A 23,333-nucleotide genomic window follows, 5' to 3' on the forward strand; every position below is an offset into this window, starting at 1 on the left:
AAAGCGATTTGAAGCATGTTTTATTTTCAAAATGGAAATATGGTTTTAGGGGGCGGGAGGGGGCAGAGCTTTGTGACGTCATATTTTAGGGGGGGGGGGTCTGTCTTTTTGTGACGCCGTGTGACGACGGGGGGGGGGGTCAAAAATCGTCCAAAATCGCGTGACGTCATTTATGGACGGCCCCTAACAGCACAGTCTTGTGAGGCTATACGGGGGGGGGGGGGGGGGGTTGGCGAGATGTTTGTGTTTGTCACTGTTACCACGGCGCCGCGTGAGATTGCCCAACAGGTGAGCACGCGGCACCCTGGGGGCGACTCACCTGCGAGCGAGCCCGGTGACAGGTGAGAGCGAGCGCCTCGCCACACACGGATTCACGGTCGGTGGGACCTCGACCGATAACGACTGGTGACACCTCGAGCGGCGACATCTGTAATCACGCCGCTCGTGGTGACGGGAATCGCTGAAGCCGATTAAGTTGACGAGGCGGCGCGCTTCGCTATACAAACACGCGTTTGGAGTATTTGTTGGCAAATTATATTTCCGCACGACGAGCCACTTCGTTGGCCTACCATTTGTGGCCCGGGTCGCTTCTGAAACATATTTCTCGAGCTCCGTGGGCTTTGCGTGGTAAAATAAAAAATATAGAGCTTTTATATGCATAGCGTGTACAAGCTATGAGTGTGTGGCTCTGCGATTCTGCATGTGCGCGTCTAAATATCATCGTCGTCAGGCACGGAATATCCACTGCTCGATGAAGGCCTCACCCAGCCGTCCCCCCCACCTTTCACGACCCTGCGATGTGAATCTTTCACCTCGAGCGCCCACACGCGCGCACCCACTTCACCGCTCCGCGTCATCAACGTCGCTCCCCTCTCTGTTGTCCGTTCCTGGGCCGCACACAAGCTTCTGGTGTCGCCAGGTGATGTCTTATCATCCGTCGCCGTGCCTCTCTCCCCCACACGCGTATCATGAATTGGGTTCGACCCTGTCACCGCGCGCGCGGTCGTGCCTCGACGTGCTCATCCCGGTCAATCGTCTAAGAAAACTGACCAATCAACTTCAAGGACAGTGCATATCATTATCATCATCAGAGTTGTTTCTTTTTGTTTGCATTTTGACTGCTTGTGTTGTGGTTATTGCAAACATGATGCCTCGTATAAAGGTGTCAGTTTTTGTACCAGTTGAAAGGGTAAAAACCTACTACTATATTTTGCCACTGGTAAAGGAGATGTCTCATAGAGGAGATAACCTGTTGCTCTGCAATGGAAGATAAGATACAGCAGTAATTTTAAACTCTTTCACAATCCTGCACTCGGAGCACTGAAAGTAATCTGCTTACCAAGTTACTATGTATTCATCTTCTTGGTTCTTTCAGTAAAGTCACTTAGAAGGGAAGTAATAAAATAATAAAAATAAAACATAATAAAATGAAATAATTTTTTTTATTATGTTTTATTTTTATTATTTTATTACTTCCCTTCTACGTGACTTTACCGAAAGAACCAAGAAGATGAATCCCTGCAGTCACGAAAGCTTTAAATCGAAAAATACTATGTATTGTGAGGTTTATTTTAATATACTTTACGGTTTCCAAAACATGGCGAAATACTTACATTGTTACGACTTACGAGGATCGATTGAAAATGTTTTGAAATTTTAAATGAACCGTGTCACGTCTTCTGTTTTCGCTACATCCCCACCTGTTCATCGTCGCTGTCAATGATATGTCTTCCGAACTTCTTCCACTTTTCCAATGCAACATTTATTCATTACACGGAAGATCCCGTTTAGCCATTTACTACTTTTGGTGACAACGGCCCGCAGCCACAAACAATACAGATTTTTGTTTGTTTGTTGTTGGAGTGGAGAGGAAGCCAGCCAGCAGCCAGCCAGGAAACTCGAGGCATAGATTGTGTTTTAAAATGAAAAAGGAATATAATTGTTGTCTCAATGCTCTCTTTCCCACTGCTGTCGCTCCAAGCGCAGATGGACACCACGCGGCGGGCGGCACGTGACCTCTGGTCCCGCGAAATTTCCCATTCCCGCGAGAGCGCCACGTCACATGACGCTGCCCACGGGGCTCGCGATTGGTTGCAGCCCGTCCCACAACCGGTCGGTCCCTTTGTTCACGCCACGTGCTTACCGTTCCTCGTTCTGAATGCTACGTGATGAGTAATATTGGTTTACCTAGGAAAGCCTCATTGCATCTTGAGACGTTTTACAATGGTGTTTGGGATGTTAGCCAGCTCTATTTTAGAGTGTTCCATATGGAGGATTGTATGTGAGATGAAACCCAGGAATATTCGGGAAGAACACACATCTGTGTAGGTGGGCGACCTACTTGCTGCGCTGCTATTTGCTGTTATTTAATGGCGACCAGGTTTGGGGTCTCAAGATATCGCCCACTGCCTTGATAGTGGGTGGAGTTGTCGGCCTGGAAGGCGGGGCCTATGAGCAGGAGGCAAAGCCAAGATCAGAAAGAGGGAGGCCACTCGCAGTCTCCGGTGTGGCTCGTGAGCGCGTGGGTTTGGGTCATACAGAAGTGGGTGGGGCTGACGGAGGGAGGGGATGCCAGTGCGCCATGTGTCCCGGTTGAGCCTCTCAGCAGCTATTTGGTACCTTTATGAGAAAAATTCCAATTCAGTTGTCAAAAGGAATTGATCTGATCCTGCAGCACAGGCTGCCAAGCACTACTGATAATGGTATTACATCAGCACACCTTACTTGCAATCTGATGTAGCGGTTCAATATCCCTATGGGCACTGCCACATAAAATATAGAATTTTTAAACTCTTTGATTAACCTCCGCATGCGTATGCCTGCTCGACCAATGAAGAACGGCTCATCGTGGGATCAGCCAATCGGAGTGGACGAGCTTCTCCGGGTTCCTGAGGGCATCAAGGACGGCCCAGTCCCGCGCAACCGGCCACACCCCCCTGAGTAAGCGCTCTGCCGGAGATGTGGGTCTTCAGCGGGGCCCTAGATCTCTATCGGATACCGAGGTTTCTACAGGAGAGTTGAGTTTTCCAGCGGGGACATGGATATCTACTGGAGACAGGGTCTGTACTCGAGGCATAGGTCTCTCACAGAGAACCCACACTACCAGAGGCAAGCAGCTATATTGGCGACCGAGACCACAGTGCAGTCCTCAGACATCGAGTGGGTTTCTAACAGAGACCTGGGAATTACTAAATACAGGGGTCTCTAGTGAAGACCTGTACCACAGTGAATGATCTGGGATTATACCACATACATTGGGCCATTCTGAGATTTCATATATACATCGGTGGACACTTTGATCACATTGTAGAATGGGCACGTAGTAGATACTTTCGCCACCGACGTTGATATTTTGGAGACTTGCGCATTTAGGGGAGACCTGATTTAAAGAATTGACCTGACACTGCAATGACCAGAGGAGTCGTGTAGCCCTCAAGACAATTGCAGAAATCTCGAATACTAGCACTGACCTGGGACGTGCATCTGGGACAAATAGCATGGATATTATGGACACCCAATATACTAACAGAACGTTGAGAATTTGGAAATTTGATTCTTGGTGATGTGGGCTATGGTAATGATGATGGCGGTGGTAATGTGAATGAGGATATGGTGTTTGGTGTTCATGATGATGTTGGCTTCTCATTCAGGATATTCCTCAAGACGACACTTCACCACGCTAAGCCCATGAGCAACCTCCATGGAGGTAACCTGTTCTGGGATATACGGACTCCTGAACGCAACCTCCTGACCCCCATGTCTCAAGTACCAGGGTCATGCACCAATCAATATGAATTTGTTTGACCATAATCACAAATGGCAGAATTATCTAAGTATCTTTCGTTGTTCATTGCACTTGTATTTCTATTCCAGAGTCATGCGTGCAAGAATGAATTAATGAAGTTATGAAGGAGACTTCACCATCCGTAATCCACTGCTGGATGCAAGTCTTCTTAAGTCCTACGATGCGACAATCCATGCGGCTTCTGCACACGAGCTAATCTCATGCCTCGATGTCCTGGGTGGTCTTCCTGTTGGGCGTTATCCTTCCTTTGGCTGCCATTTCATCACCAAGCCTTGACCATCGGCCATAATTCATTCTAGCGATGAGTCTTTTGTCCAAGTCCACTTTACTTTTCTGATGTCAATATCATGCCTCCTCCATCTCTGTGGTGATTGTCCTGAGGTGTTTTCTGCTTTGGCTGGCGTTCTGTCACGAGTCTTGACAAACGTCCACCATCCCTTAGAGCGATGTCCTGCCCAAGCTCTCTTACTTTTCTCAATAGTCAACATGATGTCTCGAAAGCTATTTGTTCTCTGATCCATGCATTTATCTTTTCGTCAATCACTGTAATTCCCAGCATGCACATCTCCCTACGTATTTGCATATATTTCAGCTTTTGTTCAATTTCTTGTGATCTTAAAATTAAGCAATAAAAATGAAGAGTACAAAAGACAAGTCCAAATTCTTCCTTTGAGCACCCATGAACCAATGTAGAGAACATGTGTAATTTAGTGGCTTTATGGTAAAATGAGTAGGGTCAGGTGATCTGCCAGTGTGCCAGATCGCCACGTGTTCTGGCTGCTTCCCCTCCACGCGTGTGGAAGCTAGCAGGAGGTCAGGGCTGCTGGTTTTTGGCGCCAGAGAGTGACGGCAAGACGCAGCACAGTACTCGTGCTACCCACGGACACTGCCGCGATCCGACCTGCTCCTCTTCTGACTCCCACTCGCCCTGATCTCTGATACCCCTCCCTGCCCCATTGTGTTTTGTGTTGTTGCCGATTCTCAGGGAGCTGCACCTTGCATGGTGTGGGCAGAAGTAGGGGGGGGGAGCAGAATGCCGCCGCCAATCTCAGAGGCTCCATTGACTTAGTCACGGCTCTGTGCAGGTCTGGCTCTGGCGCAGGTGAGCCAGATAAAAGCGCCATGCTTATCTCGAGCCGGCTCTGACCATCGTCCCAGCGACGCTCAGGATTTTCATGAGCTGAGCTATGCCACGGCTGAACCGCTCATTCATTCATCTTTGGAAGAAACTGTGCGACTCAATCTTGAGCTGTGTTGAGGGACTGCCTGCTTGGCACGAGCTGCTGGTCACGTGCAAGGGGCCTGCGACTGAGTCTTGGATTCACGGTTGGGAACCATGAGGCTGGGAGTTACAAAGTCAGGGCCAGGAGTGTTTTAGGTTGAGGCCATTGACAAGGCCAGTTAAGGCCGAATCCTCGAAGCTGACTGATGATCAACAGTGAACCAAGCTTGTGTTGCCCTGAGGAAACTGCCAAACACTTTGAAACAAAGCCAATCAGTTACATCTCTTTCACTTTGTCACGATTGACTTTTGGGAAAAATTTTCAAGAAAAATGAGCTGTCAGACGATATTTAGAAATGTTATGAGCGTTATCATTATGGGACATGACACGTGTCCAGACGCCTTTTGGCGTCATCTGGTCCAACCCATGTGAGACAAGGCTCTAAGGAAAGCTGTCTCGGGTGTGGACCAATCAACTTCAAGGAGAGTGCATATATTATCAGCGTTATGTTTTTTGTTTGCATTATGGCTGCAGGTATTGTGGTCTATGCAAACATGACTCCTTGTAAACAAGGTGTCAGTTTTGTTGCCAGATAGAAGGGTAAAAAAAAACAATTATCATATTTTTTACTGGCAAATGAGGTTCCAATGGTATAACCCAAATCACCAATGGTTTCGGGATCGAGGATTGCCGAGGTCTTGGCCAAGGTCAAAGAGAACTGAGAAAATATCTTCAAGATGGCCTGCAGGCCGAGGACTGGTCTCAAACACCCAAGACTACCACAACGAGAATCTGCTTTTTTAGCACGGGCCAATAACTGGTAGAGAAACCACAAATTGTGGGATCTAAAGTGGTAAAATTGGCCGGTGTTCTATTGCACGTCATACCGGCACTTTTCATTATCCCAATTTCTATCTTACGGCGATTCCGCAACTCTTTGGTTCTTTCGGTAAAGTCACGTAGGTATAAGATAAAAATGAATTAAATCACGAAGTTTCGATTGCAACACAAGCAATCATCATCATTGATTATTTTATACCCACGTGACTTGACCGAAAGAACCAAAGAGTATGGATTCCTGCAGTCATGAAAACTTCAAATCTAGGCGATTCCGCAGTGAACATGAGCTGCTTACTGGACGAATAGGTTGATCTACAACTTCTAGATTTCAATTTTAACCACTGGAGATTAATCAGTAGATTTGGCTTTTTTGGCCCGTACCCCTTGAATATGGGAGCTCCAGGAGGTTTTTTATCATATCTTGACTCCACTTTGATGGCACAACTTGGGGTGATGAAACAAATGATGAAGGGTAATTTGTAAAGCAAGTGTGCATTTTATTTTATGTGCTTTAGTCACACGAATGCAAAGAACAAACAAATATATATCTATCAATCAAGGCAATGAAAAGCGTTTAATGATAACAAACTATCCCACACAATGGATATACATGCATGTGCGTACAGACATCGCAAGTTAGATGCAGTGTGTGAGAGTGGCTCGTGGGGAGCGTGAGATTGACGAGTGGTGGTCCGGTGGGAGGGAGAGCGTTATTATAAATCCTGACCACGTATTCAAAATTCCCAAGTCGTTTACCCTATCCTGCCATCGAATCCTTGTATTCTCTGCAGAAAAACTCCATTCAGTGGCCATAGAATTCAAGTGATGGTAGTGGTGATGTCCACGGAGATCACAGTGATGATGCCCGTTCTGTTGCAGCTGAGGGATTATGATGCAGATACTGCTGTTGGTGTCGTTGAGGATGATGTTATACTGGTGGTAATTACTGTGTTGCTGGGAGTGCCGCTGGTAATTGATGATGACTCTCTGGTGGCTGACGTGATTGTCTCTGACGAAATCACTCTGAAGGCGGCACCCAATGTCGTCATATGAACCTCACGGCGGGACCCCGGGGTCCCATAATCCCCCGGCTCTCGCATAAACTGCGTTGCAACGTCACTTTATGTCTATTGAAGGCGAACGATACGGCAATCCGTTCCTCTCGACGAGCTCTACACGATGCGCTAATCAAAGTTTCAAAGTTTTGTTTATGACTACGGCAATGTTGGCAACGACGGGTGCTTGGTGAAGAACGAGAGGATTGATTTCTGCTGGGTGGCGGCGTTTATGTGCGCGGTGGGACGGAGTCGCCAAAAATAAATGAATTAATTACGATTTTTACTTTCGTTTATTCGGGACCCCCGGGAGATCCCGCCATAAGGTTCATATCGCTACATCACGCCGTGCCCACGGGGGCCGGGCACCTCGCCGCGTCCGCAGGGCAGTGGAATAGCTCCTTGGCCACGGAGCCCGTGGCTGCGCCAGGGGCCAAGGCGAGTCCGCAGTGAGGCTCGGCTGGACGCGCCCCGCTGTGCGTGAGCGCGACGAGCTCGTCCCCCAGCGCGAGCGACACAGAGGCGTGCGAGCACCACGCCGCGCTCGCCGAGTTCCTGCCCAGCAGGCCTGGCACCGTGCCCCGGCAGGTGACTGTGCGCGAGGCCAGCTCGTACATCCACACGTCTCCACCTGCAGGCAGAGCGCAGCGGGGATGCTCTTCAGTGGCATGACAAAGTTACAAGGTGGAATTATCTGAGGGGTGATGATTCACCTGGTGAGTTGGAGGGTAGGGGTGTGGAGAGTAGGGGTGTGGACAGAGGGGTGTGGAGAGAGGGGGTGGACAGAGGGGCGTGGAGAGAGGGGTGTGGAGGGGGTGGACAGAGGGGTGTGAAGAGAGGGGTGTGGAGAGAGGGGTGTGGAGAGAGGGGTGTGAAGAGAGGGGTGTGGACAGAGGGGTGTGGAGAGAGGGGTGTGGAGAGAGGGGTGTGGAGAGAGGGGTGTGGAGAGAGGGGTGTGGACAGAGGGGTGTGGAGAGAGGGGTGTGGAGAGAGGGGTGTGGAGAGAGGGGTGTGAAGAGAGGGGTGTGGACAGAGGGGTGTGGAGAGAGGGGTGTGGACAGAGGGGTGTGGAGAGAGGGGTGTGGAGAGAGGGGTGTGGAGAGTAGGAGTGTGGACAGAGGGGTGTGAAGAGAGGGGTGTAGAGAGAGGGGTGTGAAGAGAGGGGTGTGGACAGAGGGGTGTGGAGAGAGGGGTGTGGACAGAGGGGTGTGGAGAGAGGGGTGTGGAGAGTAGGGGTGTGGACAGAGGGGTGTGGAGAGAGGGGTGTGGAGAGAGGGGTGTGGACAGAGGGGTGTGGAGAGAGGGGTGTGGAGAGAGAGGTGTGGAGAGAGGGGTGTGGAGAGAGGGGTGTGGAGAGAGGGGTGTGGAGAGTAGGGGTGTGGAGAGAGAGGTGTGGAGAGAGGGGTGTGGAGAGTAGGGGTGTGGACAGAGGGGTGTGGAGAGAGGGGTGTGGAGAGAGGGGTGTGGACAGAGGGGTGTGGAGAGAGGGGTGTGGAGAGAGGGGTGTGGAGAGAGGGGTGTGAAGAGAGGGGTGTGGACAGAGGGGTGTGAAGAGAGGGGTGTGGACAGAGGGGTGTGGAGAGTAGGGGTGTGGACAGAGGGGTGTGGAGAGAGGGGTGTGGAGAGAGGGGTGTGGACAGAGGGGTGTGGAGAGAGGGGTGTGGAGAGAGGGGTGTGGAGAGTAGGGGTGTGGACAGAGGGGTGTGAAGAGAGGGGTGTGGACAGAGGGGTGTGGAGAGAGGGGTGTGGACAGAGGGGTGTGGAGAGAGGGGTGTGGAGAGAGGGGTGTTGACAGAGGGGGTGGACAGAGGAGTGTGGACAGAGGGGTGTGGAGAGAGGGGTGTGGAGAGAGGGGTGTGGAGAGAGGGGTGTGGACAGAGGGGTGTGGACAGAGGGGTGTGGACAGAGGGGTGTGAGGAGAGGGGTGTGGAGAGAGGGGTGTGGAGAGAGGGGTGTGGACAGAGGGGTGTGGAGAGAGGGGTGTGGACAGAGGGGTGTGGAGAGAGGGGTGTGGAGAGAGGGGTGTGGAGAGAGGGGTGTGGACAGAGGGGTGTGGACAGAGGGGTGTGGACAGAGGGGTGTGAGGAGAGGGGTGTGGAGAGAGGGGTGTGGAGAGAGGGGTGTGGAGAGAGGGGTGTGGACAGAGGGGTGTGGAGAGAGGGGTGTGGAGAGAGGGGTGTGGAGAGAGGGGTGTGGACAGAGGGGTGTGGAGAGAGGGGTGTGGAGAGAGGGGTGTGGAGAGAGGGGTGTGGACAGAGGGGTGTGGAGAGAGGGGTGTGGACAGAGGGGTGTGGAGAGAGGGGTGTGGAGAGAGGGGTGTGGAGAGAGGGGTGTAGACAGAGGGGTGTGGGGAGAGGGGTGTGGACAGAGGGGTGTGGAGAGAGGGGTGTGGAGAGAGGGGTGTGGAGAGAGGGGTGTGCAACTCACCCTTGGTGACGGTCAGGATGTTGGGGTGAGCGCTGCAGATAAATGCTGAGTCCCAGGATGCAGGGAGCCCAGGGAACTCGGTGGAGATCGGCTTTGGGAACCCGGAGAGCAGCACGAAGGAACCCTCGCCCTTAAATATCCACACGAGCTCGCCCTGGGGACAAAGACAAAGATCCCCCGTATAGCCTTAACAGACTGTAGGGGCAAGTGCTGTTAGCGAGCACCTATGAAGGCCGGAACGGTACACGAGTGGGCGGGTGGCCAGCACCACGCCCGACCGCCTTTGTCTCCCTAGTGGCAATGTTTACACACCGCACCAGGTACTCATTTGAGGCTGAGTCGACCTAGGGGAGGCCCGGGAACGGTTCAGATAATCGTCACTGGTGTTGGCCGTGAGCTGGAATCGAACTCGTGTCGCCGGGTTCATAGCGCAGCGTAGCGCTAACCGCTACACTATTGTGTATGTGACACACATACATACAAAGACAATGACAAAGACCCCCTCATAGATTTAACAGACTGTTGGGGGCAAGTGCAGTTGGCGAGCACCGTTGAGGATCGGCACAGCACACAAGAGGGTGGCCGGCACCAAGCTCAGCCGCCTTTGTCTCCACAATGCTGATGTTTACACACCACACCGACTTTTGAAAGGCTAAGTCGACCTAGGTGAGGCCCAGGACCAGTTCAGGAATTCCTCACCAATATTGTTGTTGGGTTCGTAGCACACTGTGCCAATACGCTGCCACTCCCCGCAGGCGCATGTACACACAAATACGTTGGTGTGAGTTGTTGTTGTTGTTGACGTCACACCTTGGTGAACACCATGTTTGAGTTCCACTCGAAGGCCGAGTCCGGGTTGGGAGGTGTTCCGGGCCAGGAGTCTGTGATCCGGAATGGGTGCATTCCATCCCGCCTGGTGTCCAGCCTCCAAAACCACGCTCCTGCACAGGCATGAAGTCAAAGATCCCCCGTATAGCCTCGTCAGGCTGTTGGGGCAAGTGCTGTTAGCGAGCACCTATGAAGACCACCACGGCACACGAGGGGGAAGGTGGCCAGCACCATGCCCGGCCACCTTTATCTCCGTAGTGGCGATGGTTGCACAGTCCACCAGATACTCATTTGAGGCTGAGTCGACCTAGGGGAGGCCTAGGACCGGTTCAGATATTCGTGACCGATGTTGGCCGGGGGTCGGGAATCGAACTCGGGTCGCCCGGTTGGTAGTGCAGTGCGGTAACCGCGATACACTACCGCTCCCCACATAGACATAGAGGGACACATATACACACACACAGAAGATTCTGAAAACAATATAGTATGTCAGTAATAGATTTTTTTTGGGTTAGATCGCGTAAATATATAAATGTGTCGTTAACACCCGCCACCACCCGACACAGCCAACTAGTAAGGGTTGTCACGTAGACAGAACGTGGCCAATTCGTCACTAGTACAGCACACCGGTGTGTTGGAGAGCCAAGCCAGATTGTAAATGTTGTGGCTTGGCTCTCCAACACAATCTAACCTAACAAACCTCTATTATGGATGATATTGGTCGCGAAAGCCTACGTGTTCAACTGAATAAAGTATGTCCTTGTCTCCGTAAGCAGGTCGTGTTGCAGCTCCATCTGGCCTCATGGCAGGGACTAGACTCGGGACCTGATGAGGAGGCGTGAGAAAGAGGAGGTGTGAGGAGGAGGAGCGGTGTGGACCTCGGAAGGCGAAGCTCCTCCCGTCGGGGCCCACAGAGAGGGCGTCCAGGGCGCGACCGCTGCATCCGTTGGTGTCGTGGCACGGGTCGCGGCTGCTCCCCTTCTTGTGCACGTGGTCTGCGGGGACACGGTCAGCTCCATCATCACCCCCCAACCGCCATCCCCCGCTGCTGGGTGCCCGTGACACCCAGCACCACCACCCGGGGAGCAGGAGTGGTGGCACAAACCCACACGACACTCACAATAGCCTCATCGTATGGTGGAGATGTCATGAGTTTCATGGCAGGTGGTGCACGGCAAGGGCATGGAGTGCGACATGCCAATCAGTGGGAGGTTATGAGAGAGCTGCGACTCGCAGATTCCCGGGTGACGTGTGGGAGATGCAAATTGAGAATTATTAGGGTGGGTAAAAACCCTATGAGCGTCATAGTAGTTATTTTAGTTTTTGTGAAAACAGTGAGGAAAAAAGGTGGCAAATATAAATCGTGGTGGTATCACGATGCTCATTTGACACGGCAGCTACAGGTGCGGCCCAGCTCCGATTAGCAGAGGGCACGACCCGCACGGCGCGGGGAGGCCCCTTGCCTAGCAGTGGGCGACCACGTACGCACGAAGCCATCCACCTCATTCGTACCCGGGCAGTGGTGGAAGTAGACTCTGGCGTCGCGGGGGTAGCCGGGCGGCACGAGGCCCGTGATGGGCTCAAAGCGGTAGAACTCGTGTCCGTGGAAGCAGTAGTAGCGGCCGAGCCAGCGAGTGGCTGCGGAGCAGGCGGGGAGGGCTGGGAAGGAGCGCCGCTTGCACGCGCCCGTGAAGAGGTCGCATGCGAGCACCTCGCCACCTGAGCGGGCGACACGAGGAGTTTGGCTTTCTCCATTTGGCCCCCGCGCGCAGTCTCGAGACACCGGGGAGAGTCTCGCTTGCATTACACAAAACGGCCATGACGTTGATGAGCAATGATGATGATGATGAAAAAGGAAACATTGATTCTGACGACGATGTTGACAATGTTGATAAAAAACACGATCATGACAATGACTAAGATTAAATGCTGATCACGACGATACTGACGGTGATTACAGCGATGATCATGCAGAGGGAGATGTTATTGATGATATCTTTTAATCCTCCAGGCCCCGTCTACTGAAATAATTTAGGGCCCAATGCATCATTCCGTTTGCATTGCATAAAACGGCACGCTCAGTTTCTACCGCTGACCTTCATTGATAGGGGTGTGTTTACGGCAATGGATCCACGTGTTTACGGAAATCCATGCACGTGTTCATGCAACCAACCAGCATTCATCAATTTGCTTGAACCACTTTTGGAGTCCACTGCATTGATCTGTGATGACCTCTCTGCCTCGCCTCGTCCCGAGGCTCATCGACGGCAGCAGAAGAGTCGTTGGCAGTTTGAGGGACCCGCGACCCTGTTTTTAACGGAAGTGATTGGTAGCGTGTGACAAGTTCGCCGCACCAGGGATGCTACTGAACACGAAACCGTGTACGTCAACACAACTCACGGAAATTCTGCCGTTAAAGGACGATTGTCTTACTTGACTCAACTGTGTACGGTGATGATGTGGGGGCCTACAGTAAATTGTTCGCATGAACAGTCTGCCAAATGGGGGGCAAGAGACCCCCTGCTCCCCCTTTGTGTGTGCTGCCCGTGTTCAGGGTTGGGTTGTTGTTTTCTTACTCTTAGGTTTTTTCGGTAAAGTCACGTAGGTAAAAAATAAAATGAAAATTAATAAAAGTAAAATAAAAAATCACGACGTTTCGGAGGCAACAGAAGCTTCCGTCTTCAGGTGGAACCGTCACAGCACGATTGCTTTACTTGATACAGCAATCGAGCTGTGACGGTTCCACCTGAAGACGGAAGCTTGTGTTGCCTCCGAAACGTCGTGATTTTTATTTTCTTTTATTAATTTTATTATATTTTTTACCTACGTTACTTTACCGAAAAAACCTAAGAGTATGAATCTTTGCAGTCACGAAAGCTTCAAATCTAGAATTGTTGTTTTCTGTCGTCGGGCCGTGCCTTTAAAGAAGAGCACGGAGTCGGAGCGGCAGTCCTCGGCGGGACACTCGACCACGGCGTCGGGCGAGGCCGGAGCCCCTGGGAACGCGGCCGAGATGGCCATTGGGAAGCCGGGCTCCAGCGTCGTCCCCACGTAGCGCCATACTTCACCGCCCTGACACACACGCGCACACACGAGGGTCGAGGGGGGACATGCGCATTCATACACAGGTACGCAGAGACACACACAGGTACATGGAGACACACACAGGTACATGAAGACACACACAGGTACATGGAGACATGGGTACGCAGAGACACACACAGGCACGTCGAGATACGGGTACATGAAGACACGGGTGCATGGAGACACGGGTGCATGGAGACACGGGTGCATGGAGACACGGGTACATGGAGACACGGGCACATGGAGACACGGGTACATGGAGACACGGGTACATGGAGACACGGGTACATGAAGACACGGGTACATGGAGACACGGGTGCATGGAGACACGGGTACATGGAGACACGGGTACATGAAGACACGGGTACATGGAGACACGGGTAGATGGAGACACGGGTGCATGGAGATACGGGTACATGAAGACACGGGTACATGGAGACACGGGTACATGAAGACACGGGTGCATGGAGACACGGGTACATGGAGACACGGGTACATGAAGACACGGGTACATGGAGACACGGGTACATGGAGACACGGGTACATGAACACACGGGTACATGGAGACACGGGTGCATGGAGACACGGGTGCATGGAGACACGGGTGCATGGAGATACGGGTACATGAAGACACGGGTACATGGAAACACGGGTACATGGAGACACGGGTGCATGGAGACACGGGTGCATGGAGACACGGGTGCATGGAGACACGTGTGCATGGAGACACGGGTGCATGGAGACACTGGTACATGGAGACACGGGTGCATGGAGACACGGGTACATGGAGACACGGGTGCATGGAGACACTGGTACATGGAGACACGGGTGCATGAAGACACGGGTGCATGGAGACAAGGGTGCATGGAGACACGGGTGCATGGAGACACGGGTGCATGGAGACACGGGTGCATGGAGACACGGGTGCATGGAGACACGGGTGCATGGAGACACGGGTACATGAAGACACGGGTCCATGAAGACACGGGTACATGGAGACACGGGTACATGGAGACACGGGTACATGAAGACACGGGTCCATGAAGACACGGGTACATGGAGACACGGGTACATGGAGACACGGGTACATGGAGACACGGGTGCATGGAGACATGGGTACATGGAGACACGGGTACATGGAGACACGGGTACATGGAGACACGGGTGCATGGAGACATGGGTACATGGAGACACGGGTGCATGGAGACACGGGTACATGGAGACACGGGTGCATGGAGACACGGGTACATGGAGACACGGGTACATGGAGACACGGGTGCATGGAGACACGGGTACATGGAGACACACACGGGTACATGAAGACACGGGTACATGGAGACACACACAGGTACATGAAGACACGGGTGTATGGAGACACGGGTACATGAAGACACGGGTACATGGAGACACGGGTAGGCCGAGACCAAGGTACGTGCATTGAACATCCAAATTGAGACATGGGGGTGAACACGGCCGGCCGAGAGGGAGAGCGCTGCACAGTGACGAGACCAGGGCGGGCGATGGCGGAAGGTGAAGTGCCGCTGTTTCGTGATGCGTTACTTGATTACTAATAACATAGTCATTTTAATTCGAGCAAGCCTCACTGAGTCTCAAGATTATTTATCAAGAAGATCCATCACTGGGATGTTGGCCATTCCAATTAACGAGTGTTTGGATTCATGTGGAAGGAAACATTACAACCCAAGTAAAAACCATCACACACATGACATGGAGTCTCAAAACGTTGGTTTCAGGAGGGTCCCGCATTGAGATATTTTGTCAAATCCATTGGTATCCTGCGATTCAATCAAACGTGCAAAGCCCACCGATTAGCCTCGTGGACACGCGTGTGCACACGTGGCAAACGAGCTGCACCTTGAAGATGTAGGTCTTGTAGTGATGTTCGTCGCCCTTCGAGTGCCGCCTGAAGGCCGCGCTAATCGAGCCGTTCGGGATTTTCCAGTCCGAATCGATGAACCCCATGGAAGCGTTGGGCCCGAAGTTCTTCCAGTAGACGGGGCCTGGAGGATGAAAAGATGTCGTCGTTAACAACGTCTCCCTCTTCTTGATGATCGCTGTAATCGCCCTCAGCATCAGCATCGTCGTGGTCATCATGAAATCTCAGTCAGTGTGATGATCAACATCGTCAACATGACCATCATCGTCGTCAACGTTGCCTTTCTCATCATTATTATTTTTGCACATCATCATGCCTACCACCTACTCACCCTGAACGCACCATATATTGCCAGATCTTAGCAGCTATGCGATATTTGAGCTCGGTTTAATACTCGGATAGGAGATTGCTGGGAATGGCAGGTGTTGTAGGTTTGGGCTGCAAGCTGACCTGGCAGATAGTAGTACAGCAACGGACTGTTGCACCCCACTGCACGTGGGGGTTTCTCTGGGTACATTTCAACAGCAGTGGTGGCGGAAAAACACAACTTCTGGAGGTTGAAGGTCAACAATGCGATATAGCGTTCATTCATTGAGAAAACTCGCTGAGATCAAAGGTGACCGGGAGAGGGAGGGTAAAGCTTATAAAACAGGTTGGGACCGCCTCGTAGAATACTACCAAAAAATGAAATCCTTAAGACTGTCGTTTTTTTCCCTCAAGACCTGATGGTGATGAATCTCACTGTGCTCTTACCCACTTGCATATTTCCATCAGTTTACATCATTGCCCACAGTACCTTGACACCTACACGCACCGGACGGTAGTAACCACGAGAAGATTCAATTTGTCCTCAGAGTGTTCATCTTAAACACTGGGTGGTGCCATCGTCTCTGTTGTTGCTCCTGTGCCCCCACCCCCATGGTGAAAACTCCACAGTGCTATGGCAGGAGGCGAGGAAGCATCTTTGTTTGCATTGCCTCACCTTTGAAGATGTACGTGATCCCATCTAAGGAGCTGGCAACAGCATCCAGATTTCCCTCCTCACATCGGTCTGGGATGTCGATGTGCTCTGGAACATAATGGTCACCATCATCACCACCACCACCATTATCATCACCATAATCAACACCAACACCACCATCACTATTACACACATCACCACCACCATCATCATCATAACCACCATCATCAACACCATCACCACTACCATCATCATCATCATCATCACGACCACCATCATCACCACCATCGTCAACACCATCACCACTACCATCATCGTCACCATTATCACCATCATCATCATCATCATCACCATTATCACCATCACCACGACCACCATCATCACCACCATCATCAACACCAACAACACCATCAACACCATCACCATTATCACCATCACCACCACCACCATCACCACCACCATCATCACCACCATCATCAACACCATCACCACGACCACCATCATCACCACTACCATCACCACCACCATCATCAACACCGACACAATTTTGTGTCATGACCCTCCGCGTTAAATCACAGAACCTCAGCAGTGCTGACTCAGGGCCACGGCCCCTGCGATTAAACCAGCATCTCAAGTCGAGTGAGTTGATGGGCTCAGCCTGGTCACCGATGGCTGCACAAAAAACATATTGCTCGTGCTTAATGTGACAAACATTCCAACTTGGCAATTTAAAGGATTTCATAACCAATTCGGAGATATCAACTTCTGCGGGCCATTCTCGGGTGCATGTGGTCATGCGCTCCTCGGTGAGATCTCTGAATGTGTCTTTAATCTCGTGGCACTATACTGGCAGCACGATATGCGTAACATTTTGGGGGGAGGGGGGGGGAATGTCAAATTATTGAATCAACCTCGCACGACGATATCGACGTTGCCCTTGAGGTCATCGTGGTCCAGGACGTGGCACCCGTAGGCTCCTCCATCTCCGAGGCTCAGCTTCCCCACCTGCAGGACCTCCTCCACCTTGCTCTTGACGACGCCTTCCTCCTCCACCTCCTGCTCCGTCCTGGCACCTGTGGTCACTCGCCCCGTCTGCCAACAGAGCGCAGAACGGCGGCGGGCGACGCAGGAGAGGCAGACGAATGGGCGAGTCACGGTGAGGCGGGTGGGTGGGTGTGTGATTCTGGGGATGTGTATTGGTGAACGTGAATGCCTCAAGGTGGATGTGTGAAGAGGGTATAGCTCAGGTGAGTAATTGGATAAGTGGGTTTTGGGTGGGTGGGTGTGTGACAGGGTAGTTTAGCAGGTGAATGAGTGGGTAGGTGAGTGCATGGGTGGGTTTGTGTTCGTGTTGATGGATGGCTGGGTGGGTGAGTGGGATTTAGGTGGGTAGTTGGGTGTGTGTGAGGATGCCCGTCATGATATATTTCATGATCGTGTGCGTCACGGCGTGACAGCTCGCCGCACCACGCTGTCTGGGTGATGCCACACGAGGATGGCGCTCGTCGGGCCCGTCACGGAGCACGTGACCTTCACCCCCTCGCCGTGCACACGCTCACTCCGGTCTCCATCCACGTACACGCGCACCGTGAACCCTGCAGAGGGACAACCCCACGTGGCGTGACTGCGGTGGCGACATGGCTCCACTGACAGGAGGCATAAATGGGCCACACCTGCGTGTGCCGGGGTTTCTCTGGGTACTGTGGTTTTCTCTCCACATGGAGCCACTCATTAGAAGTGGAATTGGCCAAACATCGCAATTTCAGGAGACGACTCAAACTCTCCGCACTGTGAGGCCCTTTTTGGTAGGCAACATTGTTGTATTATTGGCTGCCGTACAGTCTATACACATACACGTTAATCTCCTGGGTCTGCCTTTATAAACAGACATTCGGTCTTAATGAACTTAAAGTTGGTCACAAAGATAACATCCTGTATCTACACAAAATCACACGTGGATCAACGTGGCTTCTTACCTGAACCAACTTCTGTCATCAATCTCCTGCTGTAATGATATAAAATGACAATGACTGTTAAAACAAATGTTCGTTATCTCCGTGGAACTTCATTTTTTGTAGTTTCCGATGAATGGGCAAGAGTTTGGCCCTGACCGAGATTTGAACCCTGCACGGCCCTGCAGACTCAAGCCAAGCGCTCTGGGCACTGCGCCGCACTTCCGAATGAATGAATGAAATCTCAACACACTGGTCAACAACACTGTGGTCAAATCTAGAATGAACACTGTGGCCTTGAAAGAAAGAAAAAAATCGGTGACGTTTCGGGCAATGGCCCTTCTTCACAACGCAAACGAATAGATTACAACAATAACAACAAGAGTGGGGGTCAGTGGGGACATGCATTTGTAAGACGCAGAATCGCCATGGGTTGGGGCAAGCTAGGAGATGGGGGGTTGGGGGTCCAGGAGGAGTTGGCGAGGGGGGCATTGCAGTGCAGCGACTGCCAAGCGCAAGTTGTACATCGGGGCACAGAGAGGGGTCCTCCTCCATTGTCTAGCCAAGGGCGAGCCTGGGCACCCCCCCGGTGGCTATGTCAATACAGAGCACAGTGCAGTTTGACTTCTCCACAAATCTGGCTGTCGCCTGATGATGCTAGTTGTAATTACTGGCGAAACGTCGTACTCAGATGGTAAATGTTGTGGCTTGACTTTCCAACACACCGGTTAGTGCTGTACTAGTGACGAATTGGCACGTTCTGTATATGTGGCAACCCTTACTCGTTGGCTGTGTCGGGTGGTGGTGGGTTTTAACGACACATTTATATATTTACGTGATATAACCCAAAAAAACTCTATAATGGCTTCAAAGCGTTGGGTAAACTAAAAACTAAAACTATGAAACAATATTTTTTACAATGTTTACTAGGTAAGGACCCTCTGAGCTATGCAGCTCTTTCTCAGAAGCGACCTGGCCACCAATAACAGCTCAGGGAGTCGGCAACTTGCGGCTCCGGAGTCGCTTGCTGCTCTTTGAGGATCGCTTCGTGACGCTGTTCATCAAGGACCGTCTCGTATTCACGTGCATTGCGGCTCTTGAAATAATCGAGATTTTACTGAATTGTAAAAAAAAATTGTTATTTTCATTGCCGACCCTTTTGATGGCTTAACGAAGTGGCTTATCACGTGGAAATGTTGTAGCGGCCAAAAAATTCTAAACGCATGTTTCTAAATGTGGAGTGAACATCCAGAGGAACCGGAGAAAAGTCCACACAACCACGCAGAGAGAGAGAGAGACACGCAAACTCAAAATATACAGGCGTCAGGGTCGGGATCGAAGCCACGAACCCACGACCTCCTGTATACCGGGCGAGGCAGTTAACATCTCGCCACCACGGCAGGAGCACAGAGCCGGTCCCCTGCATGGGGCGGCGATCTTGCGCAATTGCTTCTTGTTCTCTCGTTAACCGGTGGATTCGGCTACAGCAGCTATGGCCATTCGCCTCTGCGAAGTACAGCAGTTGTACATTAGCTCGGGTAAAACGTTACAGACATTTGCAGTCTATGAGCTTAACAGTTGACACTTTTCCCACGTCCTTCTTTCACAACGATCACTCCCCCGAGGCTGCTGCTCCGCAAGCCCCCAGCGCGCACGTGTAGGGAGGACGCGTACGGCTGGGTCATCCCGCGGGACAACCGCGTCGATCGCGTCTCTCACGGGGACAGCAGCAGTAGTTTGTCGGTGTCGGCGTCCAAAGCCCTCCTGGCAAGCTCGTGCCCAGCCGCCAGCCACGTATCGCAACAGCGACGATGATAAGAGTTACGATGACATTCTTATTTTGATCACGCGATGTAACACAATTTTTGTTCCTGGGTAGTAAGTGTTATTTTTTAATTGCTTATGCCTAAAAAGTGTAGAAAATGGCTACTATTCCCCACAAACTGTGCCTTTGTGACCAGGACTTTCTGTGAAGGAATGGCACAAATGCACACCGCGTTTCTCATTGAAATTAGGTGCATTTCAAAATATCACTGTCCTGGTCACGAAAGCAACGTTTGTGGGGAATAATAGCCACGTTCTGTACTTTTGAGGCATAAGCAATTAGGAAATAACACTTCCTACCCAGGAACAAAAGACATGTGTTTGTTACGCAGTGTTACGTGTCCATTAGATTACCTTGTAAAGCTGTGCGCCCCCAGTGCCAGGCATGCGCTCATCAGCAGCAGGTGGGAAGAGGTGGCCATTGCGAGCCTGTGCAGACCCTGTCAGGAGGAGGGGAGACGATGACCACGGTCAACACATCGCACAATGGTGGTGCCCCAACGACAACAGGCGGTTCAGAATCTGTGACGGAGATCCCACATTTCTACGGTCAGGACGCGTACAAGCTGTTAGCAACGCAAATAACGCAACAGCAATGATACGCGCGCCTTTGCAATCCCCAGATTTTAGAGGCAGGGTTGGTGGGTCGCGCGCAGATCACGGTGAGCTGCGACCTCGCACATCTTAAAAACCCCGACAATCACGTGGTTTCCTTTAAGACGTACTTCAGGCGACTGCAATGCAAATGTTATCTGTGTGTGTGTGTGTGCATTGACACATCGGCTTAAAGTTGCAATGTGCATACATCGTAAATGATTCATGCTACGCGCGTTATCATCATTGTGTCGTGAGCGTAATAATATAATTGTACAAAACAATCACGAAATAAGAAACCACTCAGACAATACACCTCTCTCGCGTGAAACAACAATGCACTTGGTTTTTACGCATCCTATCAGCACCATTGGCTCAACACAAACATCAAACTCCAGACCTATGACGACCGACAGCGTCTCATCGGCGTAGGAGGCCCGCCCTGCCGCACCAAAGCTGCTCGAATTCCAGATCGATGTCCACGGGCCATAAGCGAGATGTTGACTGCCTCGCCTGGTTTGCAAGAGGTCGTAGGTTCGATCCCGAGCCCTGACGCCCGTACAATTCGAGTTTGCATGTTCTCCCCGTGGTCGCGTCGATTTTAATCCCCCCCCCCTCCACATTTAGAAACACGCGTTTAGAGTGTTTGGCCGCTATACGTTTCCACATGACAAGCCACTTCGTCGAGCTGTGTAATTGGTGATGGCCAGGCTGCTTCTGAAAAACAGCTGCAGAGCTCAGTGGAGACATTAAAAGAGTTTAGTTTTAGTTCACTTTCATCCGCGAATCACGAAGGTTCTCGTATCAGCAAGGGCGCTCTCACCAGAGAACGCGTGCCGCTGTCTGCCTCTCTCTCTCTGTCTCTCTCCTCTCTTGCGCCGGGCGTCGCTGCCGCTATTTAACGCACTCGGCTGGCGTCAACTCCTTCCAAAGTCAACATCACAGCAGCCAGAGATGGCCTTGGTCGGGGGAGAGAGGGGTGGGGTGGACATTGAGAGGCGTTTACGGGAAAATTGCACGTGATGTGGGATTTCCAACTGCGCTCTCAAAGCGAGCGCCGCGCGTCAGCGCACGTGTGCGGGCGTGCGTGCGGGCACGTGACCCTGGTTGCGCGCGTTTTGTGTGTCCTGCACAATCTCGCGCAAATATTGCCTTAGCTGTCTCATTCTCTGGAAGTTTAGCTATTTGTCTGTGTGTGTGGGTGTGTATGTGTTTTATTTCTGCATCTTGGCCGGGCGTGATGCTGCCCCCCCCTACTCCCTCGTGTGCCGTGCCTGCCTTCATTGCTGCTCGTTAGCAGGACTTTCACGAAGCGTCTGCTGAGGTTTAGCCGGGGGAGGGGGGGGTCATTGTTTTTGTACATATTGTGGGGAGCGGTGTCGCTGTGGTTAGCGCACTGTGTTACGAACCTGATTTAGATTCCCGCTCACGACCGATAACTGTGGCGAATATTTTAACCGCTCTCGGGCCTCCCTTGGGGACACTCAGCCTCAAATGAGTATCTGGTGCAATGGGATAACATCAGTACTGGGGAAACAAAGGCGGCCGGGCGTGGTGTTGGCCACCCAGCCCATTGCATGCCGTGCAGACCTTCATAGGTGCTTGTTAGCGAACTTCCAACAGCCTGTTTAAGACTATATGGACATCTTTGTACATATTGATACGAGTGTAGTGTCCACGATTCAGAGACAGTGTCTAGGAGGCAACTTTCACGGTCTCGTCCACACACTCTCCACAGTAGCCTGTACACAACACTCGCTGTCTAACACTGACGGAGCTATCCTAAGTAGCGCAATATCTAGCGGAGACGTTTAGCGACGATGGCGACGAGACGAGTCCACTCCCAGAACCGGCAGCCTGGAGCTCCCCGCTCTCGGCTCCTTTTATGCTCCCCAGCGCGGCCTGGCTCCGCCCTGACCGCGCCTCCCTTCTCGAACCCGCTAGCAGGTTCCAGGGGCCTCCAGACGGGGGCCTCCGTGACGCTTACCCTGGATCCCCCCTCTGGCAGCACACCGCGCACACCCTCACCCGCGTGTGCGCTGTCTGCCCACCAGGCGGCGCTATTACACTACACACGCATGCTAATCGGTTGTGAGACATGGCAACGGCTTGGAGAGTCCATCATCCAGCAGTGGGTAGATCGATGGGTGACGATGTCTCTAGAGAGATTGAACGCTGATGCTGATGACGACGATGGGTGTGACGGCCATGCAAGGGCGGGTTGCTATCGGCTGCTGTGGGGCTACGTGGCGGGAACAACATCAGGGGGCGGTGCAGCGAACTCAATCGCTGCACTAAACCTGTGTGCGCACACGACGTCACCTGCTCCCCGCCCTCACCAAACCCGCAGTGACCAACGTGGTGAAGTATGGTCAAACAACGACCCCTGACGGCGTGGTGGTGGGGTGGGTGGTGCTCATCATCCAGCAGTGGATTAGGGCAGTGACGTGTGACACGTCATGCACACTAAGTGCACACTATATATATTTCCACGCAAGAACATTTCGCAGCGCAAACGAGACCCCGAAAAAAAAAACAATTCTGGAGACGAATCTGCCCCCCGCGTGGTCGCGCGGCTGGGATGAGATTGGTCACGCGGCTGCCGATGCCGCCACTGTGCGGCGCGCGCGCGTGCCTGTGACGGGGTGCGAACCCTCGCCCCGTGGTAACCGACTCAGCGGGGCTCTCTCCTCTCTTGTGTTGTTTGACTTTGGCGACCCCACCCCACCCTTCCCCGACGGGGCCGGATCCGGGATGAGAGGAGAGAGCAGCGAAGGGGGTAGGGGGAGTGGGAAGAGGGGATAATTTTGATAGAATGGCGAGGGAACGGGAAAGAGCGGGCT

General features: G+C 52.2%; 2 protein-coding genes across 2 annotated transcripts; one reads left to right on the top strand and one right to left on the bottom strand.

The window, feature by feature from the left end:
• The first annotated feature begins 151 nt into the window (after window positions 1-151).
• LOC144718922 (uncharacterized) lies at window positions 152-4,454 on the top strand. The gene is made up of 5 exons (XM_078594549.1): window positions 152-341; window positions 1,987-2,112; window positions 2,837-2,940; window positions 3,651-3,706; window positions 3,874-4,454. Exons 2-5 carry the CDS (start codon window positions 1,987-1,989, stop codon window positions 3,891-3,893), a joined length of 306 nt encoding a protein of 101 aa, XP_078450675.1. The 5' UTR covers window positions 152-341; the 3' UTR covers window positions 3,894-4,454.
• Window positions 4,455-6,344: 1,890 nt separating this feature from the next.
• HPX (hemopexin) lies at window positions 6,345-21,449 on the bottom strand. The gene is made up of 13 exons (XM_078594551.1): window positions 21,314-21,449; window positions 20,251-20,336; window positions 18,097-18,125; window positions 17,588-17,715; window positions 17,032-17,212; window positions 16,142-16,228; window positions 15,138-15,283; window positions 13,097-13,250; window positions 11,691-11,897; window positions 11,057-11,173; window positions 10,161-10,291; window positions 9,351-9,504; window positions 6,345-7,554 (listed from the first exon to the last, which is right to left on the bottom strand). Exons 2-13 carry the CDS (start codon window positions 20,316-20,318, stop codon window positions 7,265-7,267), a joined length of 1,692 nt encoding a protein of 563 aa, XP_078450677.1. The 5' UTR covers window positions 20,319-20,336; window positions 21,314-21,449; the 3' UTR covers window positions 6,345-7,264.
• Between the last annotated feature and the right edge of the window lie 1,884 nt (window positions 21,450-23,333).

The sequence above is a fragment of the Lampetra planeri genome, chromosome 5, assembly GCF_965212315.1.
Source record: "Lampetra planeri chromosome 5, kcLamPlan1.2.h2, whole genome shotgun sequence".
NCBI classification, from domain to species: Eukaryota; Metazoa; Chordata; class Hyperoartia; order Petromyzontiformes; family Petromyzontidae; genus Lampetra; species Lampetra planeri.